The sequence below is a fragment of the Hemiscyllium ocellatum genome, chromosome 11 (genome assembly GCF_020745735.1).
Source record: "Hemiscyllium ocellatum isolate sHemOce1 chromosome 11, sHemOce1.pat.X.cur, whole genome shotgun sequence".
Taxonomy (NCBI): Eukaryota; Metazoa; Chordata; class Chondrichthyes; order Orectolobiformes; family Hemiscylliidae; genus Hemiscyllium; species Hemiscyllium ocellatum.
The window spans coordinates 99,989,598-100,010,015 of record NC_083411.1 but is presented as its reverse complement, the minus strand read 5'-3'; the positions used below and the strand labels follow the sequence as shown (position 1 = coordinate 100,010,015).

The following is a 20,418-nucleotide window of genomic DNA, read 5'->3' as shown; positions in this document are numbered from 1 at the left end:
CTGCTTTAACTTGAATTTATCTGAACTGATCTCTACTTGCCAATTTGACTGGCCAGTCATGATAGAATACAAAATTTACAAGAGTTGGTTATGTCAATTTTATGACTCTTTATTCAAATTATGTATAATGTCTCAATTGAAAAATATTTACAATCTTGAAAAATATTTCTGCATGTAGAATATCATAGCAAGATGCTTCAGGGTATGTTGGATGCCACTGATATTAAAAGTTTCCTTCATCGTCATAGGGAAAGTTAAGACATTTTCAAAAATTCAGTGGCATCTTCATTGATGATTACAAAGTCCAACTCAAGATGTTTCCGGGTTTGATTAAGCTTCAATTCAAAATCTGAAGAGCCCAGCTCTTTTGTAGCCTTGTCAGAAAGATAAGGAGGTGGGATTTGAGAGGACAGTGTGTGAAACAACATGTTTCCCAGGTAGGTAACAGCCTGTGAATGACAAAAGAGGCAGCCAATAATGGAATTCCATTTCTTCTCCCTCATCCATTGTGTTCAATAGCAGCTGCTGTCTGTTACTTTATATCTATGACAGTTACTGGGCCCCTAACTCCTCCTTGTACACACCCTTTTTGTGTTTTGTGTATTTGCACATTGGTGTTAAATGTCTGTTATGTGTGAAAATAAACATGAAAGTGTGCTGCAGATCTATGCCAGTGCCAGGTATCAGTAGTAGTGGGCGGATGGTGCACAGCATTTCCAGTGTATGCTTTACAGAACTTCAGTCAAGGATAATTTGCTTTTGTCCCTCCCATGATTAATGACATCCATGTTGCCCATACGTGAGTTGAAAATACATACTTACATCAGTTTAAAAGCACCAAAAGCAATATTTCTTCGCAGTTCCTTTACCCAATCCCTTAACTCTCAAATTAATTGTTCACATCCTGTACAAAACGTGTCAGCAGCTAAAAACATGATTTCATCATCAGAGACCTGTGTCCACCCTCTTCTATTCCACAGTGTATGCCCATCTTAAGTTTGCAGGCTGCAGTCCATTGCCCCAGCACCACATTGAAACTTTGTTGAAATGTTGTTTCTGCATGCTGCCTGCAGACAGTGTGCATTGAGAGACTATTTCATGTCAGGAACATCTATGAACTTTGAACCTTGCATACTGTTCAGGAAAGGGGACTTTGGAGTGCTGAGACACGTCTGCTCAGAAATTCAGAATAGAATCAGGAAATTCTGATTTCTTGACACTGAAGATGAGCAAAACTGATTATTAATGTCTGGAACTCATTCTTGGAGATTGATTATTCTAGTTTTAAAGTCTTCAAAATCCTGAATTAGATTCCAGTATAACGCCTGGCAGGGGATCTTGACCTTACCCAGTTGAATTTGTCATTTTCCTCTGCACTATGTTGGAGTTACACCTAACTTGTTAATCATTTTTTTTTGTATTCGCTGCCTGTGCTTTAAAATGCCTTCCCTACAAAAATAGAAACAATGTGGATTATTGTCAGGAGTCAGCAAATTATTGAGTACAGTTTAATCATGTTTTTGCTAAAGAAAGTAGTATCTGTTTGCATTCCCCATTACATTTTGAATAATAAATGTTGGCTGTGTCATCATTTTCAAAAAGGGTTTTGTGTTGGTAAATATGGTGCACACTTTTCACAACTGAAATAATGTTTCTCGGTCAATGTTTTTGGGTGGACTGAGGTGGTCATAACCTGGTTTATGAAATTTATGAACGAAACATAGCGTGATGACTAACAGCCATCATTGCCTTCACTTGATACTAAATTACCTAACTAATTGGGGACTGTTGGTGATAGAAACCCAACATGTACATTTCACCTCTTTTCAAACTATGGTGTTGATTTTGTCTTCATTTTTTAAAAAAAGTGTTTGAAGCAAATAAATTCATGGCACCACTCTGGACTTTCCTATTGCACTTAATTCCTGGTATCTGCAGTGTGTCTGTTGGCAGATTTTCTTGTGCCTGATGAATGTGACATATTGTTTCTCAATGTACATCATGTGTTGATGTTCCCTTTGGCATTTTAATGCCTAGTGTTGGCAATATGTGCATGCCCATTGATGACCAGGTGTCACTGCCCTGATATATGTGTCCACCAACTGTGGTGTATTGATGCCTGGTTCATGCAGTATTTTAATTTGTATGTTGATGCTTGGTGATTCGAGTGTGTGACTGGTAAATGGTGCCTTTTATTTGAAGTCTGTATGTATCAGATAAGTCATTGTGGTTCTGGCCAATATTGCCTTCATTATGGCTACTTGAGCGAGGTGTCACTTGGTTGTCCTCCTGTTTCTTCTGTTGCAGATATCCGTGATAGTGGGCCTAAGCCAGTCATGGTGTACATTCATGGAGGCTCTTACATGGAGGGGACGGGAAATATGATTGATGGCAGCATATTGGCAAGCTATGGCAATGTTATTGTAATCACACTCAACTACCGTGTTGGTGTTCTGGGTAAGAAACAGCAAACTTTGTGAGTCTTGTTCTCTGATGTTTAATTAGATTGTGTGGTGACATGACTGATACATTATCTGAAGTCTCCTAACCTCTAATGTAATGTCTGGCATGAGGTAATAAACTGTTCGTTCTTTTATGAATTTTACTTCTGCCAAACTGGTTAGTGAATTGTTGTGAATCTGAAGTATTAATGTTTACATTTCTTTAATCTTTAATCTGGGTAACTGGGTGACATATCTTGGAATACTTTCACTTCATTTTTGGGATCTGGGTTCAAGTGTAGCCCAGCAATGTGATTAAGATGTTAAATGGTTTTGGATAATTCCTATTGGATTTTGTCAAAGCAAATGGAAAGATATTTTTGGATGGGTGGTGAGGGAGTGTGTCAAGCTGCTGAGTGTCAGCTTATTAAAAATAATTGAGAATCTAGATATTGGGTACAATGTTGTGGTTCTGTTCGCCGAGCTGGAAGTTTTTGTTGCAAACGTTTCGTCCCCTGGCTAGGAGACATCATCAGTGCTCTGGAGCCTCCTGCGAAGCGCTTCTTTGATGTTTCTTCCGGCATTTATAGTGGTCTGTCCTTGCCGCTTCTGGTTGTCAGTTTCAGCTGTCCGCTGTAGTGATTGGTATATTGGGTCCAGGTCGATGTGTTTGTTGATGGAGTTTGTGGATGAATGCCATGCCTCTAGGAATTCCCTGGTTGTTCTCTGTCTGGCTTGCCCTAGGGAATTCCTAGAGGCATGGCATTCATCCACAAACTCCATCAACAAACACATCGACCTGGACCCAATATACCAACCACTACAGCGGACAGCTGAAACTGACAACCAGAAGCGGCAAGGACAGACCACTATAAATACCGGAAAAAACATCAAAGAAGCGCTTCGCAGGAGGCTCCAGAGCACTGATGATGTCTCCTAGCCAGGGGACGAAATGTTTGCAACCAAAACTTCCAGCTCGGCGAACAGAACCACAACAACGAGCACCCAAGCTACAAATCTTCGCACATTGGGTACAATTTTATGCAACAATGGGGGTGTGTGGAAGCATACAGCAATGTGTTGTGACTCTTTTCATCATTGTGATAGGTTTGCAATGGCTCTTTAACTCAGCCATAATGTTAACATATTACTTCCAGGTCCCAATCACTCACAGAGTGTAAGAATGATAACAGTCCATACTCTAGCAAAAGAACCATCTCTAAACAAAGAGATCCTGACATGGCTGAAGCTTCACCAACCATAGAAAAGGCAAAAACAGTTTCAGAAGCCCCAAGTTCCTCTAAGGGAAGAGATGTGTGACTTTAAGGTGCCAATCGCTACAATCTGACATACCTACATTTCCTTGCACAGCAGTCTTCATAGCAACACACTTGTGTCTCCAATCTTTTTTGAGATACTCCTCAAATTCTCATCAGAACAGCCAACATCAACATTTAATGACATTGACATCTCACTGCTATGCGTGACAGTTACCCACCCCAATCAAAGCGATTTGCCCCCTCTCAACACAATCAATACTTTACACTCAAAATTCAACTTTCTCTCTCTTAAAGAGAATTCACATTGGAGGATGTGAGGGGCATTTGTAGTAGGTGTGGCCTACCAGTAATGACCACAACAGTGAATAAGCTTAGATTGCTATATGCTGAAAAATCAGTAGAAAATAGTTTTTTCTAATCATCTCAAAATTTGCAGTCTTTTCCAGACCATAATACTGTTGCTAACCTTTCTTCGAAAGCACTCGTATGCGTTGTGCAATACTGGCTAACTTGTTAAAAATACTTTTCTCTCACTTGAATCACTATACCTGAGAAGTGTCATGCACACACTATACTGCTAGAAATGCATTCATGGCCCTTGTCTTCCTTTAGTCCACCATGGTGCCTTTTTCTTGGATATTGTGTCCGAAAAATGTAATCATCATTCTCAATAATTGCCTTTTCACATTTAGTGTAAGGATTATATTGTGCAAATTGTACATTTAATTCTGTAACCCTGCATTTCCCATGGCTAAACCATTTAACCTACAAATCCCTGGACATAATGGACAATTACCTTGGCCAATCCACCTAACTTGCATATCTTTGGATGGTAGGAGGAAACCTGAGCATCCAGAAAAAATCCACACAGACACAGAGAGAGTGTGTAAACTGCATACAATCACCCTGAGGGTTCCTGGCACAGTGCTAACCACTGAGCCACTGTGAGAAAGTGAGGACTGCAGATGCTGGAGATCAGAGCTAGAAAATGTGTTGCTGGAAAAGCGCAGCAGGTCAGGCAGCATCCAAGGAGCAGGAGAATCGGTCTACGAGGACATGCCACAACCAAAAGGACTAGCCACACTACCATACGTCAGGAGCGTCTCAGAACTGACAGCCAGACTACTGCGACCCTTAGGACTCATAACAGCACACAAGCCAACATCCACGCTCAGACAACAACTCACTAGAACAAAGGACCCAATACCCAGCATGAGCCAAACTAACGTAGTTTACAAAATACCATGCAAGGACTGCACAAAACACTATATAGGACAAACAGGAAGACAGCTAACAATCCGCATCCATGAACATCAGCTAGCCACAAAACGACACGACCAGCTATCTCTAGTAGCCATACACTCAGACAACCAGCAACATGAATTTGACTGGGAAAACACCACTATCATAGGACAAGCCAGACAGAGAACAGCCAGAGAATTCCTAGAAGCATGGCATTCATCCCCAAACTCCATCAACAGACACATTGACCTGGACACCATATACAAACCACTACAGCTGAAACTGACACCCGGAAGCAGCAAGAACAAACCAATATAAATACCGGAAGAAACATCAAAGCAGCGCTTCACAGGAGGCTCCAACAGCACTGATGATGTTCCCTAGCCAGGGAACGAAACGTTTGCAGCAAAAACTTCCAGCTCGGCGAGCAGAACCACAACAACGGATACCCAAGCTACAAATCTTCAATCAGATTTTAAAGCTGTCTGTATTTGAGTTGTTTCCTTTTCCAAGCTTCTCCAGGGGACCAGCATGTGGCTGAGGAGAAAGAATTTCGTGCTGCTACAGGTATTGCTCCTGGTGCTGTTTTTTTTGCTGCTTCTCTTGTTTCTGATTAGAGGGCCAAGGTAGAGCTCCGTATTTACCCCCATGTGGCAGTGAAAGTTAACAGCTAGGAAGTAGATAACGTATGTCGTGTTCCAGTTGGCTGAATAGAATTCCAGAAATCAGCTGTTAAGCTATGAAATCTGACTCTGATCAAATGTTTTAAGCACAAAACCTTACAGTATCTCAACACAGTAACTATGCAGTTTTTCACTCTTCCAGATCTCCAAGCCTGTCAGTTTCAATTAACAATGGCTCCCTGCTGTGTTCTTATTTTGTATGATCCAGGAACATTCCAAACAACTCAGGAAACCCATTTGCTGACTGGTAAAAGTGGGAATACTGGATTTGTTTCATTGTTAATTGACTATATTAGCCTCACTTATCCAACAGCATCACAGAGATTTCTCACACAACAATTCCAGGTAAATCTGCATCCGGAGAGTATTAAATCTGAGTTCCAAACCAACGCCACGTTTTGGGGCTAAAATCCTCCTCTCTCTTATATCCCAAAATGTTCAGAATGGCCTATTTCCCACTAATTAATGATAGAATCTGCTGTTGCAAAATTTGGGTCTCCTTGTGATCTGAACTAGATATAATGACTTCTGACAGCCTTGTGCACTTCTCCAGCCTTTTCAAAAACGTACTGACAAACGCTTGATGAGATGATACAAAATATTAAATTGCATTATTTCTTACATAACAAGTGAACATAATAGAATAACAGTCAAAGCAAATAACATTTACTTGGCTCAATCTCTCTTCCTAAGCATAAAAGAACTGCCATGGTCTAACCAAGCTTTTTTTTGACATTAGTTTACTTTCAGATTGTTTTCATGTGCAATTAACCAATCATGTGCATATCTTACCCTCTAACAGTCTTCTAACAAGGCCTCAAAAATGCACTTCCAATGTGCAAATCATTTTCCATTTACTTAGTGGAGAGTGAAGTCAATAATCCAAAATTCTAGTGTGCGCATAGCTGAAGTGCCATGCTACCATGAGTTAAGGTAATGGAAGAGTCAGGAAATGTTCCACTTTGAGTTTCTGATTCGTCTGCAAAGATCTCTGTGCCTGGCTGTGACACTCTCCCAGAAGTGGGCTTGAAGATGGGAGTGACACACAAAATTATTTAGGCTTGACAGGGCTTGGCACCTGTTTTAGAGATAGATACTGAATGCATTGGACCATTTTAGACCTGTAGGTTGAGACACACGCAATTGCTTTTAAAAGGGAACCTCATAATGATTTTGAGCCATTTCTGTATGTTGTCATAGAATCATAGAATCCCTACAGTGTGGAAACAGGCAATTTGGCCCAATGAGTCCACACCAAACCTCCAAAGAGTAACTCACTCAGACCCATTCCCCCACCCTATACACTATACTCTACATTTCCCCTGACTAATGCACCAAACCTACACATCCTTGAACACTATGGAAAATGATCAGAGATATAACTACCAGCATAATTTGTTCTTTACCGTGCTATTTCAAAAGCAAATCATCTATTTTCCCATAGAAATGAAGAACATGTGAACAATGTTGTGGCATTGCCTCTTCAATACTGTCGTCTCTGAAATGGGTGCTTGAAATCTATCTGAAAATAATATTTCAGGGTACTGCTGGGAAGCTGCAGGGACTTGAATAAAGTAGAGAGTGCTGAATATTAGATAATATCAGAGTTGACAGGACTACGGTTGCTACATGACAAATTCAGGCATTCTTGACAGTGAGATTTATACATCTGTGTTAAATTACACTAGTGAGAATAATGAGTTCTGTGTAGCAGCTTGTCAGCAGACAGACTGCATAAAGACACATTGGAAAATGTAACACTTCAAACAGGTGCACACACACTTCAGTCATTCATTAGATTAGAACAGGCAAATAGCTTCAGTGAGGGAGTGTGGGAGTCATTTGCACAACACAGAATTTGGGATATGTTTCTACTCAACAGTAAAGCTTTCCAAAAATAAGCAGCAGTGCTCTGCTAGAAGGGCTGTAAGAAAGTAAATCTGCAACTGTGTGTGAAGATGGAAATGAGTGTTGAGTTGCAGTTAACTTCTCATTTTGTCAGCTGATAATCCCTGTCTCTGACACAGGAGGAGTAAAGGAAGATGGTGATGTAAAGGATGTTTGACTGAAAGGAAAAAATTCCCCCTCTCCCCGGGGATGTGAAGCAATTTGATTCTTTACCGCCTTACAATGAGTTGGAAGATTGTGATAATTGGTCACTCCAAGTCTTGATGTCACAGTTGACCCTGAACTGAATTTCAAAGCTCAGTTCCATGTCAGCAAGACTGCCAATTTCCATTTCCATAACTGTTGCCCAATTGATTCATGTGTTCACACTGGGAACTTGTGGAAAAGGGAAGGTGATAAGAAACCACAGTGAAGCCAGCTTTATATATTTTACAGTCAGAACAGCCTTGCTCTATCAATGACGTAGCTTGTATCTGTGTGCTTCATGGAGTGTACTCACACTACTGGCATGGGTTTGAACATGTAGATTTGGCTGAATGTGAAGATAAGGGCTGAACAGGAGTCAAAACTAGATGTTGATTTTGAGTCCCAGATTGTGAGCGAGGAGACAGGACACTTTGCAGCTGTGCAACTACAACTCAAGAAAAGTGTCCTAGAACTTTGGATTTTCCTTCCAGGATGACTGAATTTCCTGGGAGTCAGGCAGGGCAACCCAAACATGAGTGCAGACTGCCCAGAAGGCCTGCCTTGCTGTGCTGGTACTGTTTAAAATTGATCAAAAATGAATCATTCTGCAGTCACCTCTCCTTGCACCCCCCTCCACAATACATATTCCCATTCATGCTAACACATGCCATTGTAAGTCCCCACTCACCCCCTTCGTCATCTCCCATGCTTTCCAAGATAGCCTATGTTCCATACCCACACCTAACACCCCTCCTAATCTCCATGCCAGCATGTGTCTGATACCCATACCTCATATTATCCCTGTCATCATCAATGTCAACACAGGTCTCATACTTGCCATGCTTGTCTTCCCCCCTTACCCATTCCATGTAAACCTTCATATTTCCATGGCAAAGAGGGCAATCTTTGCCTCCGCTTATCCCCAACTTAGTTCCAACTCATGCCAACAAATGCCCACCACCCAATGCATTTTGTCCTTCCTTTCTCATTCCAATCCATCGAGTATTCATGGCAGACCTCAGTAACAATATTAACATGAAGTGAAGTGATTTGTCTATTGATGATGCTAGTAATCAAAAAAAGTAAATTCAAAACATTGAAATTCTGTTCATTAATCTCTTTTGAAAACACTTGAGTACTTGATCCCTTAAAAAAACAACATTTCTATTCTATAAACACTTGGACCTGTCAAACAAATTGCTCAATTAATAGACATCCCATTATGAAAAAGATAGGTTGACAAAGCAGTCATGCTGCATAAAGTCTGCAGTGATGGCTCTCAGGTATGTGTCACCAGGCACATTGATCTGGCTGAACATAACTTTATCCTTTTGCATCTTCATCACCGTAACACCCTGATTATCTCAACAGGCTTAAGCACAGTCATGTCTAACTTTACCAATGGGCCCTTTACTCAAAGGGCACACTATCTCTCCCAAAGGGATCTTTACTTCTTCAGAAAGCTGCCTTATCTTCCCTCAAAGGTGTTTGAGATTAGATCCAAAAGAGTCCCTGATTTCTTCAAAGGTGGAACTTGGCTACCCAAAATACATAACGGCCTTGGTCTCTCCTGCTTTGGACTCATCAGGTTCCACACTGCAGGCATGTAAAAATCTGATTGGCATGGAGTAACTGATCATTTAAATGACTAACTGCCTCCATGAGCTATGCATATGCCTGATCTCTGTCATGGCAAAAATTCATGTCCTAATCTGTGGCACCTAAGAAATAAATTGAAGGTTAGATTTGGTGTGATGATCAGTGGGATCTGTTGATGGACAGGAAATGGAGCGAGTTTTGGGATTTAGTTTGTCTTTCCTTGTTCTTTATAAAAGCTCATGGTCACATTGGGTGGAGAAGACAACAAAAATATATAGTCTAAAATAGAACGTAGAGCACAGAACAATACAGCGCAAAACAGGCCCGGTCTGCGATATTGTGCCGACTTGTGAACTGTTCTCAGCTCGTCCCCCTACAATAACCAAAATCATCCATGTGCTTATCTAAGGATTGTATCAATCTCCGTAATGTGGCTGAGTTGACTACATTAGCAGGTAGGGCATTCCACGCCCTTACCACGCTCTGCGTAAAGATCCTGCCTCTGACATCTGTCTTAAATCTATCACCCCGCAATTTGTAGTTATGCCCCCTTGTACAAGCTGACGCCATCATCCTAGGAAAAAGACTTCCACTGTCTACCCTATCTAATCCTCTGATCATCTTGTATGTCTCTATCAAATCCCCCCTTAGCCTTCTTCTTGCCAATGAGAAAAGAGCCAAGTCTCTCAGCCTTTCCTCATAAGACCTTCCCTCCAGACCAGGCAACATCCTGGTAAATCTCCTCTGCACCTTTTCCAATGTTTCCACATCCTTTCCGAAATATGGGGACCAGAACTGTACACAATATTCCAAGTGTGACCGCACTGGTGTTTTGTATAGTTGCAGCATGATATTGCGGTTCCGGAACTCAATTCCTTCACCAGTAAAACCTAAAACACCGTATGCCTTCTTAACAGCACGATCCACCTGGGTGGCAACTTTCAGGGATCTATGTACATGGACCCCAAGATCCCTCTGCACATCCACACTACCAAGAATCTTTCCATCGACCCAGTAGTCTGCCTTCCTGTTATTCTTCCCAAAGTGCATCACCTCACATTTAGCTGTATTGAACTCCATTTGTCACCTCTCAGCCCAATTCTGCAGTTTATCCAAGTCCCCCCTGCAACCTGTAACATTCTTCCAAACTGTCCGCCTTTAGTGCCATCTGCAAATTTACTAATCCACCTACCTATGCCTGCGTCTAAGTCATTTATAAAAATGACAAGCAGCAGTGGTCCCAAAACAGATCCTTGTGGCACATTACTAGTAACCGGACTCCAGGCTGAATATTTTCCATCAACCACTACTCGCTGCCTTCTTTCAGAAAGCCAGTTTCTAATCCAAATTGCTAAATCACCCTCAATTCCATGCCTCTGCATTTTCTCCAACAGCCTATCATGTGGAACCTTATCAAAGGCTTTACTGAAGTCCATATATATCACTTCAACTGCCCTACCCTCATCTACATGCTTGGTCACCTTCTCAAAAAACCTCATAAGGTTTGTGAGACACAACCTGCCCTTAACAAAACCATGTTGACTATCTGAAATCAAATTGTTACTTGCTCGATGATTATAAATCTTATCTCTTATAATCCTTTCCAAAACCTTTCCTACAACAGAAGTAAGGCTCACTGGTCATTACTTTGGTCATCTCTACTGCCCTTCTTGAACAAGGGCACAACATTTGCAATCATCCAGTCCTCTGGTACCAAGCCTGTAGACAATGACTACTCAAATATCAAACCCAAAGGCTCCGCCATCTCCTCCCTAGCTTCCCAGAGAATCCTCTGCTAAATTCCATCCGGCCCAGGGGACTTGTCTACTTTCACTCCTTCTAGAATTGATAACACCTGTTCATAACTAACCTTGATCCTTTCTAGTCTAATATCTCGTACCTCATTCTTCTCTAAAATATTCTCTTTTTCCTGAGTGAAAACCAATGAGAAATGTTCGTTTAGCACCTCTCCGATCTGAGCAGGGTCCACACTCAACTTCCCAATTCTGTCTTTTGACTGGCCCTATTCCTACCCTAATCATCCTTTTATTCCTTACATATCTATAGAAAGCTTCAGGGTTCTCCTTTATTCTATTTGCTAAAGACTGCTCGTGTCCTCTCTTTGCTCTTCTTAACTCTCTCTTTAAATCCTTCCTAGCTGATCTGTAACTCTCCATTGCCTCACCTGTACCATCTTGCCTCATCAACACATAAGCTCTTTCTTCTTCATAACAAGAGATGCGATTTCTGTTGTAAACCACAGTTCCCTTACCTTATCACTTCTTCCCTGCCTGACAGGGACATACCTATCAAGGATACGCAATATCTGTTCCTTAAATCAACTCCACATTTCCATTGTCTGCATCCCCTGCATTTTGCTACCCCATTCTATGCATCCTAATTCTTGCCTAATCGCATTATAATTGCCCTTGCCCCATCAATAACTCTTGACCTATGGCATGCACCTATCCCTTTCCACCGCTCAACTAAACATAACTGAATTATGGTCACTCTCTCCAAAGTGCTCACCTACAACTAAATCAAACACCTGGCCTGGTTCATTACCAAGCACCAGATCCAGTGTGGCCTCCCCTCTTGTCAGCCCTTTGACATACTGTGTCAGGAAACCCTCCTGTACACATTAGACAAACACTGATCCATCTGATGTACTAGAGTTATAGCATTTCCAGTCAATGTTGGGAAGTTAAAAGTCCCCATAATGGCCATCCTGTTCCTTTCACTCCTACCCAGAATAATTTGCTAATCCTCTCTTCCACCTCCCTGGAACTCTGCAGAGGCCTATAAAAATCTCCAAGCAGTGTGACTTCTCCTCTCCTGTTTCTAACCTCAGCCCACACTACCTCAGTAGATGAGTCCTCATCAAAAGTTCTTTCAGCCACCGTGATACTATCCTTGACTAACAAGGCCATGCCTCCCCCTCTTTTACTGCCTTGCCTGTTCTTAATGAAAGATCTAAACCCTGCAACCTGCAACACCCATTTCTCACCCTGCTCTATCCATGGCTCCGGAATGGCCACAACATTGAAGTCCCCGATACCTATCCATGCTGCAAGCTCACCTACCTTATTTCGGATACTTATGGCATTGAAGTAGACACACCTCAAACCAGTTTGCTGTCTGCCAGCACGTTCCTGTGATCCTGAAATCCTGTCCCTGTCCTTCCTACTCTCATCCTCCTGTGCACTGCAACTACACCTTTGGTTCCCATCCCCCTGCTGAGCTAGTTTAATCCCACCCAAATAGCACCAGCTAATTTCCCAAACAGGATCTTAGTACCCCTCTGGTTCAAGTGAAGACCGTCCTGTTTGTACAATTTCCACCTTCCTCAGAATGAGCCCCAATTATCCAAGTACCTGAAACCCTCCCTCCTGCACCATCCTCGCTGCCACATGTTCAGTTGATCTCTCTTCCTATTCCTTGCCTCGCTATCACGTGGCACAGGTAACAAACCAGAGATAACAATTCTGTTTGTTCTAGCTCTCAGCTTCCACCCTAGCTCCCTGAAATCCTGCCTTACATCCTATCTCTCTTTCTACCTAAGTCATTGGTACCTACATGGACAATGACTTGAGGCTGGTCACCCTCTCCCTTCAGGATCCCAAAGATATGATCCGAGACATCACGGACCCTGGCACCTGGGAGGCAACACACCAACTGCGAGTCTTGTTCACTCCCAACAAACCTTCTATCTGAGCCTCTAACTATTCAGTCCCCAATGACTAACACTCTCCTCCTTTCCCTCCTTCCCTTCTGTGCAACAGGGACAGGCTCTGGGCCCCACTGCATACCCCTGGTAAGTCATCCTCCTCAACAGTATCTAAAATGGTATACATGATTTTCAGAGCAATGACCACAGGGGATCCCTCTACTGACCGTTTTCTCCCCCTTCGAGCAGTCACCCCGCTTTGATCATGCCCAGTACAAAGCCATCTGGAATGATGCTTTGAGTTTTTGACTTTGAGTCACATATCTAATACAAATTAAAATTAAACGGATGAATAGTCAAAGTTTTACAGCAAATAAACATTAAATAAATAGAACGCAGACGTGTAATGAAATCATAGAGTAGCTCTCTTTTTAAGATACTGAACACAAAATATTTTTTTGAACTAAGAATGAAACCATGTGTGGGTGGATTTAGGTAAGGAGGGTTATTTTTGTACATAGATAGGATTAATAGCTTTTCTTTGGAGTTTGTGTCTTAAGCACTAATGAACAGAAACTCAGCACAAATCTTCTTGGACAAGTCAGTGTCAATTCAGCACATCTGGCAATTGGAGTGAATGTTTAAGGACACAATATATGTTGTTCTCTATTCATTTCCCTGGGGAGGAAGTAATGGCTTGTTTGTTTACCCCACAGAGGTTTGAACAGTCATAGCTTGCTCTGCTGACCTGGAGAGCCCTGAATTAATCCTGTCATCACAGAGAGGCAACTCTGATACATGGGTTAGCAACATAAAAAAAGTGCAAACCTACAAAGATAAAGATTTCTTTTTAATTCTTTCATCTCTAAGTAAGACTTCATTTTCACCTGTATGTGGAAAAGGAGATTAAAATACTTTGCTGCTTAAATTTTAACTGAGGCCCTGGATAACTAATTGGATGGCAAACTTGATTCTGATTTCACAGAGAATGGATTGCACAGATACTACAATGTTTTGTAAATCAAAGCCTTCATACTAATTTCTGGCTAAAGAACACATTCTGAATAGACTGCCAAAATACAATAATTGTGATTCCATCCTGAAATTCCTAAGAACTGTGTTACTACATAATGCTGAAATGTTTGGTTTTGTTACTGATAGTGATATGTGAATGGAGGAGAGGGGAGGCACCCTTTCAAATGTTATGTAACCTGTCCCCACAGTCACAATTCAGCACCTTCCATAAACTCAGATTTGTCTGCTTGAATGTAGGTTAAATCCAGTCCCATTAGCATCCAGCAGAGTAACACAATGGAGTCTGGCTCTGCTGTTTGTGATTTAAGTCTTGTGATATTTACCGATGTGACTGTTAATGTACTGTTGCAGTTACTTGTTATTGATCTTAGATTATTAAATGGTAAACAATATTAGCATATTCATACACAAATACTGTTATACAGCGAACTTTTAATATAATAATGTCCTTGGGTTCTTCATTAGAGGATTATAAAACAAAAATATGACATTTTGAATCCCATAAAGAGATATTAGGTCAGATGATCAGAAGCTTGGTCAAATAAGATTAGGTTTTGAGAAGTATCTTACAGAAAGAAAGCAAGTTAAAGAAGCAGACAATGTAGGGAATGTATTACAGAATTTAGAGCCAAGGGCTTGGTGTACGATCATCAGTAATGAAGCAACTAAAACTAGAGATACTCAAGAGATGGGAATTATAAAAGTGCATGCAACTAAGTTGTGATAAAGGATCACTAGACCTGAAACATTACCTCTGTTTTTCTCCCCACAGGTGCTGCCAGACCTGCTGAGTTTCTCCAGCAATTTCTGTTTCTTTATTTCACATTTCCAGCATCTGCAGTTCTTTATTTTACTTTACATATATCGAGGGTTTTGGATTTACAAAGGAGAAAGACCATGGAGAAATTTGAACACAAAGTGAGAACTTTTAAATCAAAATATTTGCTTGCCTACAATTCAGTGTCTGTAAACAAGCATGGGATTATAGGTGAATGGATCTTGATGCAAGTTAAAACATGGGCTTCAGAGGTTTGGATGACTTCAAGTTTATGAATCCAAGAATGAGGCAGACCAGCCAAGAATGGTTGGAATAGTCGAGTCTGGAGATAAGAAAAACATGAATGAGTATTTCAGCAGCAGAATAGCTGAGGTAGATGATACTGCTGCGGTGAAAGTTGGCAACCTTAGTAATGGTATGAATGTGAGATAAGCTCACCTTAGAGTCAAGCATTGCGCCAAGTTGTGAACACAATGGCCAGTCTCAAACTGTTGCCAGAGAGAGAGAGATAAGCTTGATATTTAAGAGATGTTGGTTAGAGTGGGAACCAAAAAACATAGCCTCCATTTCCCTAATGTTAAATTGAAGATAAATTTCTTCTGCGGGTCTAGATGTAGAATTAACACTTTGAAAATTTGACAACAGTGGAGGACCCAAAAGAAGTGATAGTGAGATATAGCTGGGTGTCATTAGTATTTATATGAAAACTAACATTGTAACTTTTCTATGATTTTACTTAGAGGCACCATGTAGATTCGATCAGAATCATAGAATCTATACAGTGTGGAAGCAGGACAGTCGGCCCATCAGGTCCACACTGACCCTCCCAAGAGTATCCCACCCAGACCCACCCCCCCATCCTGTCCCTGTAACCCTGCCATTCCCATGGCTAATCCACCTAGCCTGCACATCCCTGGACACTATGGACAATTTAGCATGGCCAGTCCACCTACCCTACACATCTTTGGACTGTGAGAGGATATTGGAGGAAACCCACGCAGATACGAGGAGAATATGCAAACTCCATACTGTCGTCCGAAGCTAGAGATCCCTGGTGCTGTTGGGCAGCAGTGCACACTACTGAGATAAGTGCCAAAAATATGTCCTTAGGAAATATCACCAGTAGAAGGAATGAAGCAGGATTAGAAATCTTGATTCTTTGTTATGATTGTACAGATTGAACTCAAACTGAGTAAGATAATTTTACGAGCTGGATGAGATATGGTTTACCCTTGAGATACTCATATAGCTTTGTGAGATTGATTGGAGTTGTTTCTCTATCCAGGTAAGGATGGAAATTTGATTGTCAGATTTATTATTCCATTTCTGTATTACCGTGTCACCACACTTGTGCAGTGTTCATCTGTGATATACATACTATTTGTCTAAATATACATTTGCAGTACCAGAATATTTTACATTGCATAAGTAGCTAGGTCAGCTTTAATAAAAGAAAGTCAAGGCAGGCAGAGACAAGGCAGAGAATGGGGTAGGACTGATAAATTAAATTGCATTTATTTCAATGCAAGACGTCTGACAGGTAAGGCAGATGAACTCAGGGCATGGTTAGCAACATGGAACTGGGATATCATAGCTATTAGAGAAATGTGGCTTAGAGAAGGACTGGACTAACAGCTTAATGTTCCAGGGTATAGATGTTACAAAAAGGATAGAAAGGGGGCAAGAGATGATGGGGGGGGGGTGGCATTTTTGGTTAGGGATTACATTATGGCTGTACTTTAGGGAGGATATTCCAGGGAGTATGTTCAGTGAAGTTATTTGAGTGGAACTGAGAAATAAAACAAGGATGATCATTTTATTGGGATTGTAATACAGGCCCCCATTAGTCAGCAGGAAATTAAGAAGCAAATTTGTGAGGAGATCTCAGTTATCTGTAAGAATAGCATGGTTATAATGGTAGGGGATTTTAACTTTCCAAACATTGATTGGGACTGCCATAGTATTTAAGTGTACGCAAGAATTTTTTCTTGTTCAGTGTATGGACGTACTGCTAGAGAAGGAGCAAAACCTGACCTTCTCTTGGGAAATAAGGCAGGGCAAGTGACTGAGGTGTCAGTGGGGGAGCACTTTGGTGCCAGTGATCATAATTTTATTAGTTTTAAATTAGTTATCGAAAAAAATAGTCCAGATCAAATGTTAAATTCTCAATTGGAGGAAGGCCAATTTTAATGGTATTAGCCAAGAACTTTCAAAACTGTACACTGTAGAGGTCAGGCATGTTCTCTCCCCCCCCCCCCCCCCCCCCCCGGCTCCTCCTCCCCCACCTTAAGTGGGACTATCTGTTCTTTCCAGTTTGGCAGTTGGACACGTCATTGTTCTATCATTCTCATATTCCAATCACTTAACCTGCATTATCAATACCCTTTCTTCCTCACCACTCCACCACCCCAATATATCATAAATGTTTGCCCCTCCACACTTCACGGTGGCTCTGATGAAGAGATTAGATTAGATTACTTACAGTGTGGAAACAGGCCCTTCAGCCCAACAAGTCCACACCGACCCGCCGAAGCGCAACCCACCCATACCCCTTACCTAACACTACGAGCAATTTAGCATGGCCAATTCACCTGACCCGCACATCTTTGGACTGTGGGAGGAAACCGGAGCACCCGGAGGAAACCCACGCAGACACGGGGAGAACGTGCAAACTCCACACAGTCAGTCGCCTGAGTCGGGAATTGAACCCGGGTCTCAGGCGCTGTGAGGCAGCAGTGCTAACCACTGTGCCACCGTGCCGCCCAGTCATCTACACTCAAAACATTAGCTTGCTGACACTCCATAGATGCTCTCTGCCCCCTGTGATTTCCAGCACTTTTGTTTTCATTACAGATTGCGGCATCTGCAGTAATTTGCTCCTAACTTTCAAACGTTGATCGGGACCAACTATTCACAGGTAAAAGGGTAGCTGAGAAGAGAGAGGCCTCCAAAAGTGAGATACCGAGAGTCCAGAGACAGAATGTTCCTGTTCGGATGAAGGGTAAGACTGGTAGGTGCAGGGAATAATGGATGGCTAGAGAAACTGAGGCTCTGGTCAAGAAAAAGGAGGCATATGTCAGGTATAGACAGCAAGGATCGAGTGAATCCCTCAAGGAGCACAAGAGCAGTAGGAGTTTACTCAAGAGGAAAATCAGGAGGGCAAAAAGGGGACATGAGATAGCTTTGACAATTCGTGTTAAGGAGAATCCAAAGCGATTCTACAGTACGTTAAGGACAAAAGAGTAACTCGGGAGAGAATCTGCCTTCTTAAAGATCACCAAGGCTCTCTGTGTGGAACCATAGGAGTTGAGTGAGATACTAGTATTTCACATCAGTATTTACTGTGGAGAATGATATGGAAACTGGAGAACTTGGGGAAATAAATAGTAATATCTTGAAAAGTATCCATATTACAAAGGAGGAGATGTTGGAAGCCTTAAAGCACGTAAAGTGGAAAAATCCCTGAAAACTGATCAGGTGCACCTCAGAACTTTGTGGGAAGCTCAGGAAGTGACTGCTGGGCCCTTTGCTGAAGTATCTATATCATCGATAGTCATGGGTGAGGTGCCGGAAAACTAGAGGTTGGCTAACGTGGTGCCATTATTTCGGAAAGGTGATAGGGAAAAGCCAGGGAACGAGAGACCCGTAACCCTGATGTCAGTGATGGGTAAGTTGTTGGAGGGGTTTCAATGGACAGGATTTGCATGTATTTAGAAAGGCAGGATTGATTAGGGATAGTCAACAAGGCTTTGTGGGAAATTGTGTCTCACTAATTTAATTGAGTTTATTTGAAGAAGTAATGAAGAAGATTGATGAAAGCAGAACGGTGAATGCTTTCTATATGGACTTCAGCAAGGTGTTCAATAAGGGTCTGCATGGTAAACTGATTAACAAGGTTAGATCACATGCGATACAGGGAGAGTTGGCCATTTGGATACAAAATTGAATCAAAGGTAGGAACCAGAAGGTGGTGGGGGATTGCTTTTTGGACTGGATGCCTGTGACCAATGGTGTGCTGCAAGCATCAGTGTTGGGTTCACTGCTTTTCATCATTTATATAAACAATTTGGACGTGACAATAAGAGGTATAGTTAGTAGGTTTGCAGATGATACCAAAATTGGTGATGTGGTGGACAGTGAAGAAGATTAACTTAAAAGTACAACAGGACCTTGATCAGATGGGCCAATGGACCAAGGAGTGGCAGGTGGAGCTTAATTTAGACAAATGTGAGGTGTTGCGTTTTGGAAAGGCTCTGCCCACGCCCCACTCTGGCCTGTCACCCTCACCTTGACCTCCTTCCACCTATCACATCTCCATCGCCCCTCCCCCAAGTCCCTCCTCCCTACCTTGTATCTTAGCCTGCTGGATACACTTTCCTCATTCCTAAAGAAGGGCTTATGCCCGATACGCCGAATCTCCTGCTCCTTGGACGCTGCCTGACCTGCTGCGCTTTTCCAGCAACACATTTTCAGTTTTGGAAAGGCAAATCAGGACTAGATTGATACACATAATAATAAGGTCCTGGGGAGTGGTGCTGAACAAGGAGACCTTCAGAGTTCCGTGAAAGTAGAGTTGGACGCAGGTAGGATAGTGAAGAAGACATTTGGTATGCTTTCTCTTATTGGTCAGAGCATTGAGTGCAGGAGCTGGGAGGTTATCTGCAGCTGTTCAGGACATTGGTTCGGCCAGTTTTAGAGTACTGTGTTCAATTTTCCCTACAAGTGGAAAGATGTTGTGAAACTTAAAATGGTTCAGAAAGATTTACAAGGATGTTGCCAGAGTTGAGCTGTAGGGAGAGGTTGAATAGGCTAGGGCTATTTTCCCTGGAGTGTCGGAGGCTGAGGGGTGACCTTACAGAGGTTTACAAAATTACGAGGGGCATGGATAGGATAAATAGGCAAAGTCGTTTCCCTGGGGTGGGGAAGTCTAAAACCCATTGGGATGGGTTTAAAGTGAAAGAGGCAAGATTTAAAAGGGACCTAAGGGGCAATGTTTTCATGCAGCAGGTGGTGCATGTATGGAATAAGCTGCCAGAGAAGGTAGTGAAGGCTGATACAATTACAACATTTAAAAAGCAATTGGTTGGATACATGAGTAGGAAAGGCTTAGAGGAATATGGGCCAGATACTGGCAAGTGGAATAAAATCATTTTAGGATATCTTAGTCAGTATGGATAAGTTGGAGCGAATGATCTGTTTCCATGCTATACATCTCTATTACTGGATGTAGTATTGCTTGCTGGGCTGAAAGGTTCATTTCCAGGCATTTTGTTACCTTACTAAGCAACATCTTCAGTGGACCTCAGGCAAAGCAATGCTGAAAATTCCTGCTTTCTATTTATATGTTTGGGTTTCTTTGGATTGGTGATGTCATTTCCTGTGGTGAAGTCACTTCCTGTTCCTTTTCTCAGGGGGTGGTAAATGGGGTCTAACTCGATGTGTTGATAGAGTTCCAGTTGGAATGCCATGCTTCTCGTGTGTGTCTTTGTTTGGCTTGTCCTAAGATAGATGTATTGGCCCAGTCGAAGTGGTGTCCTTCCTCATCTATATGTGAAGATACTAGTGAGAGAGGGTCATATCTTTTTGTGGCTAGTTGGTG

General features: G+C 41.9%; 1 protein-coding gene across 11 annotated transcripts in view; it reads left to right on the top strand.

Annotated features, from left to right (window-relative positions):
* Window positions 1–20,418, top strand: part of nlgn3a (neuroligin 3a) — a 252,762-nt gene that overhangs the window by 68,568 nt on the left and 163,776 nt on the right. For 9 of the 11 annotated variants that reach the window (XM_060832302.1, XM_060832296.1, XM_060832292.1 and 6 more), the window contains one exon: window positions 2,308–2,457. In XM_060832302.1, the coding sequence (XP_060688285.1) occupies window positions 2,308–2,457 (150 nt within the window). Of the gene's footprint in view, window positions 1–2,266; window positions 2,458–20,418 lie in introns of all 11 variants that reach the window. The other 2 variants (XM_060832299.1, XM_060832295.1) reach the window with 2 other exon arrangements.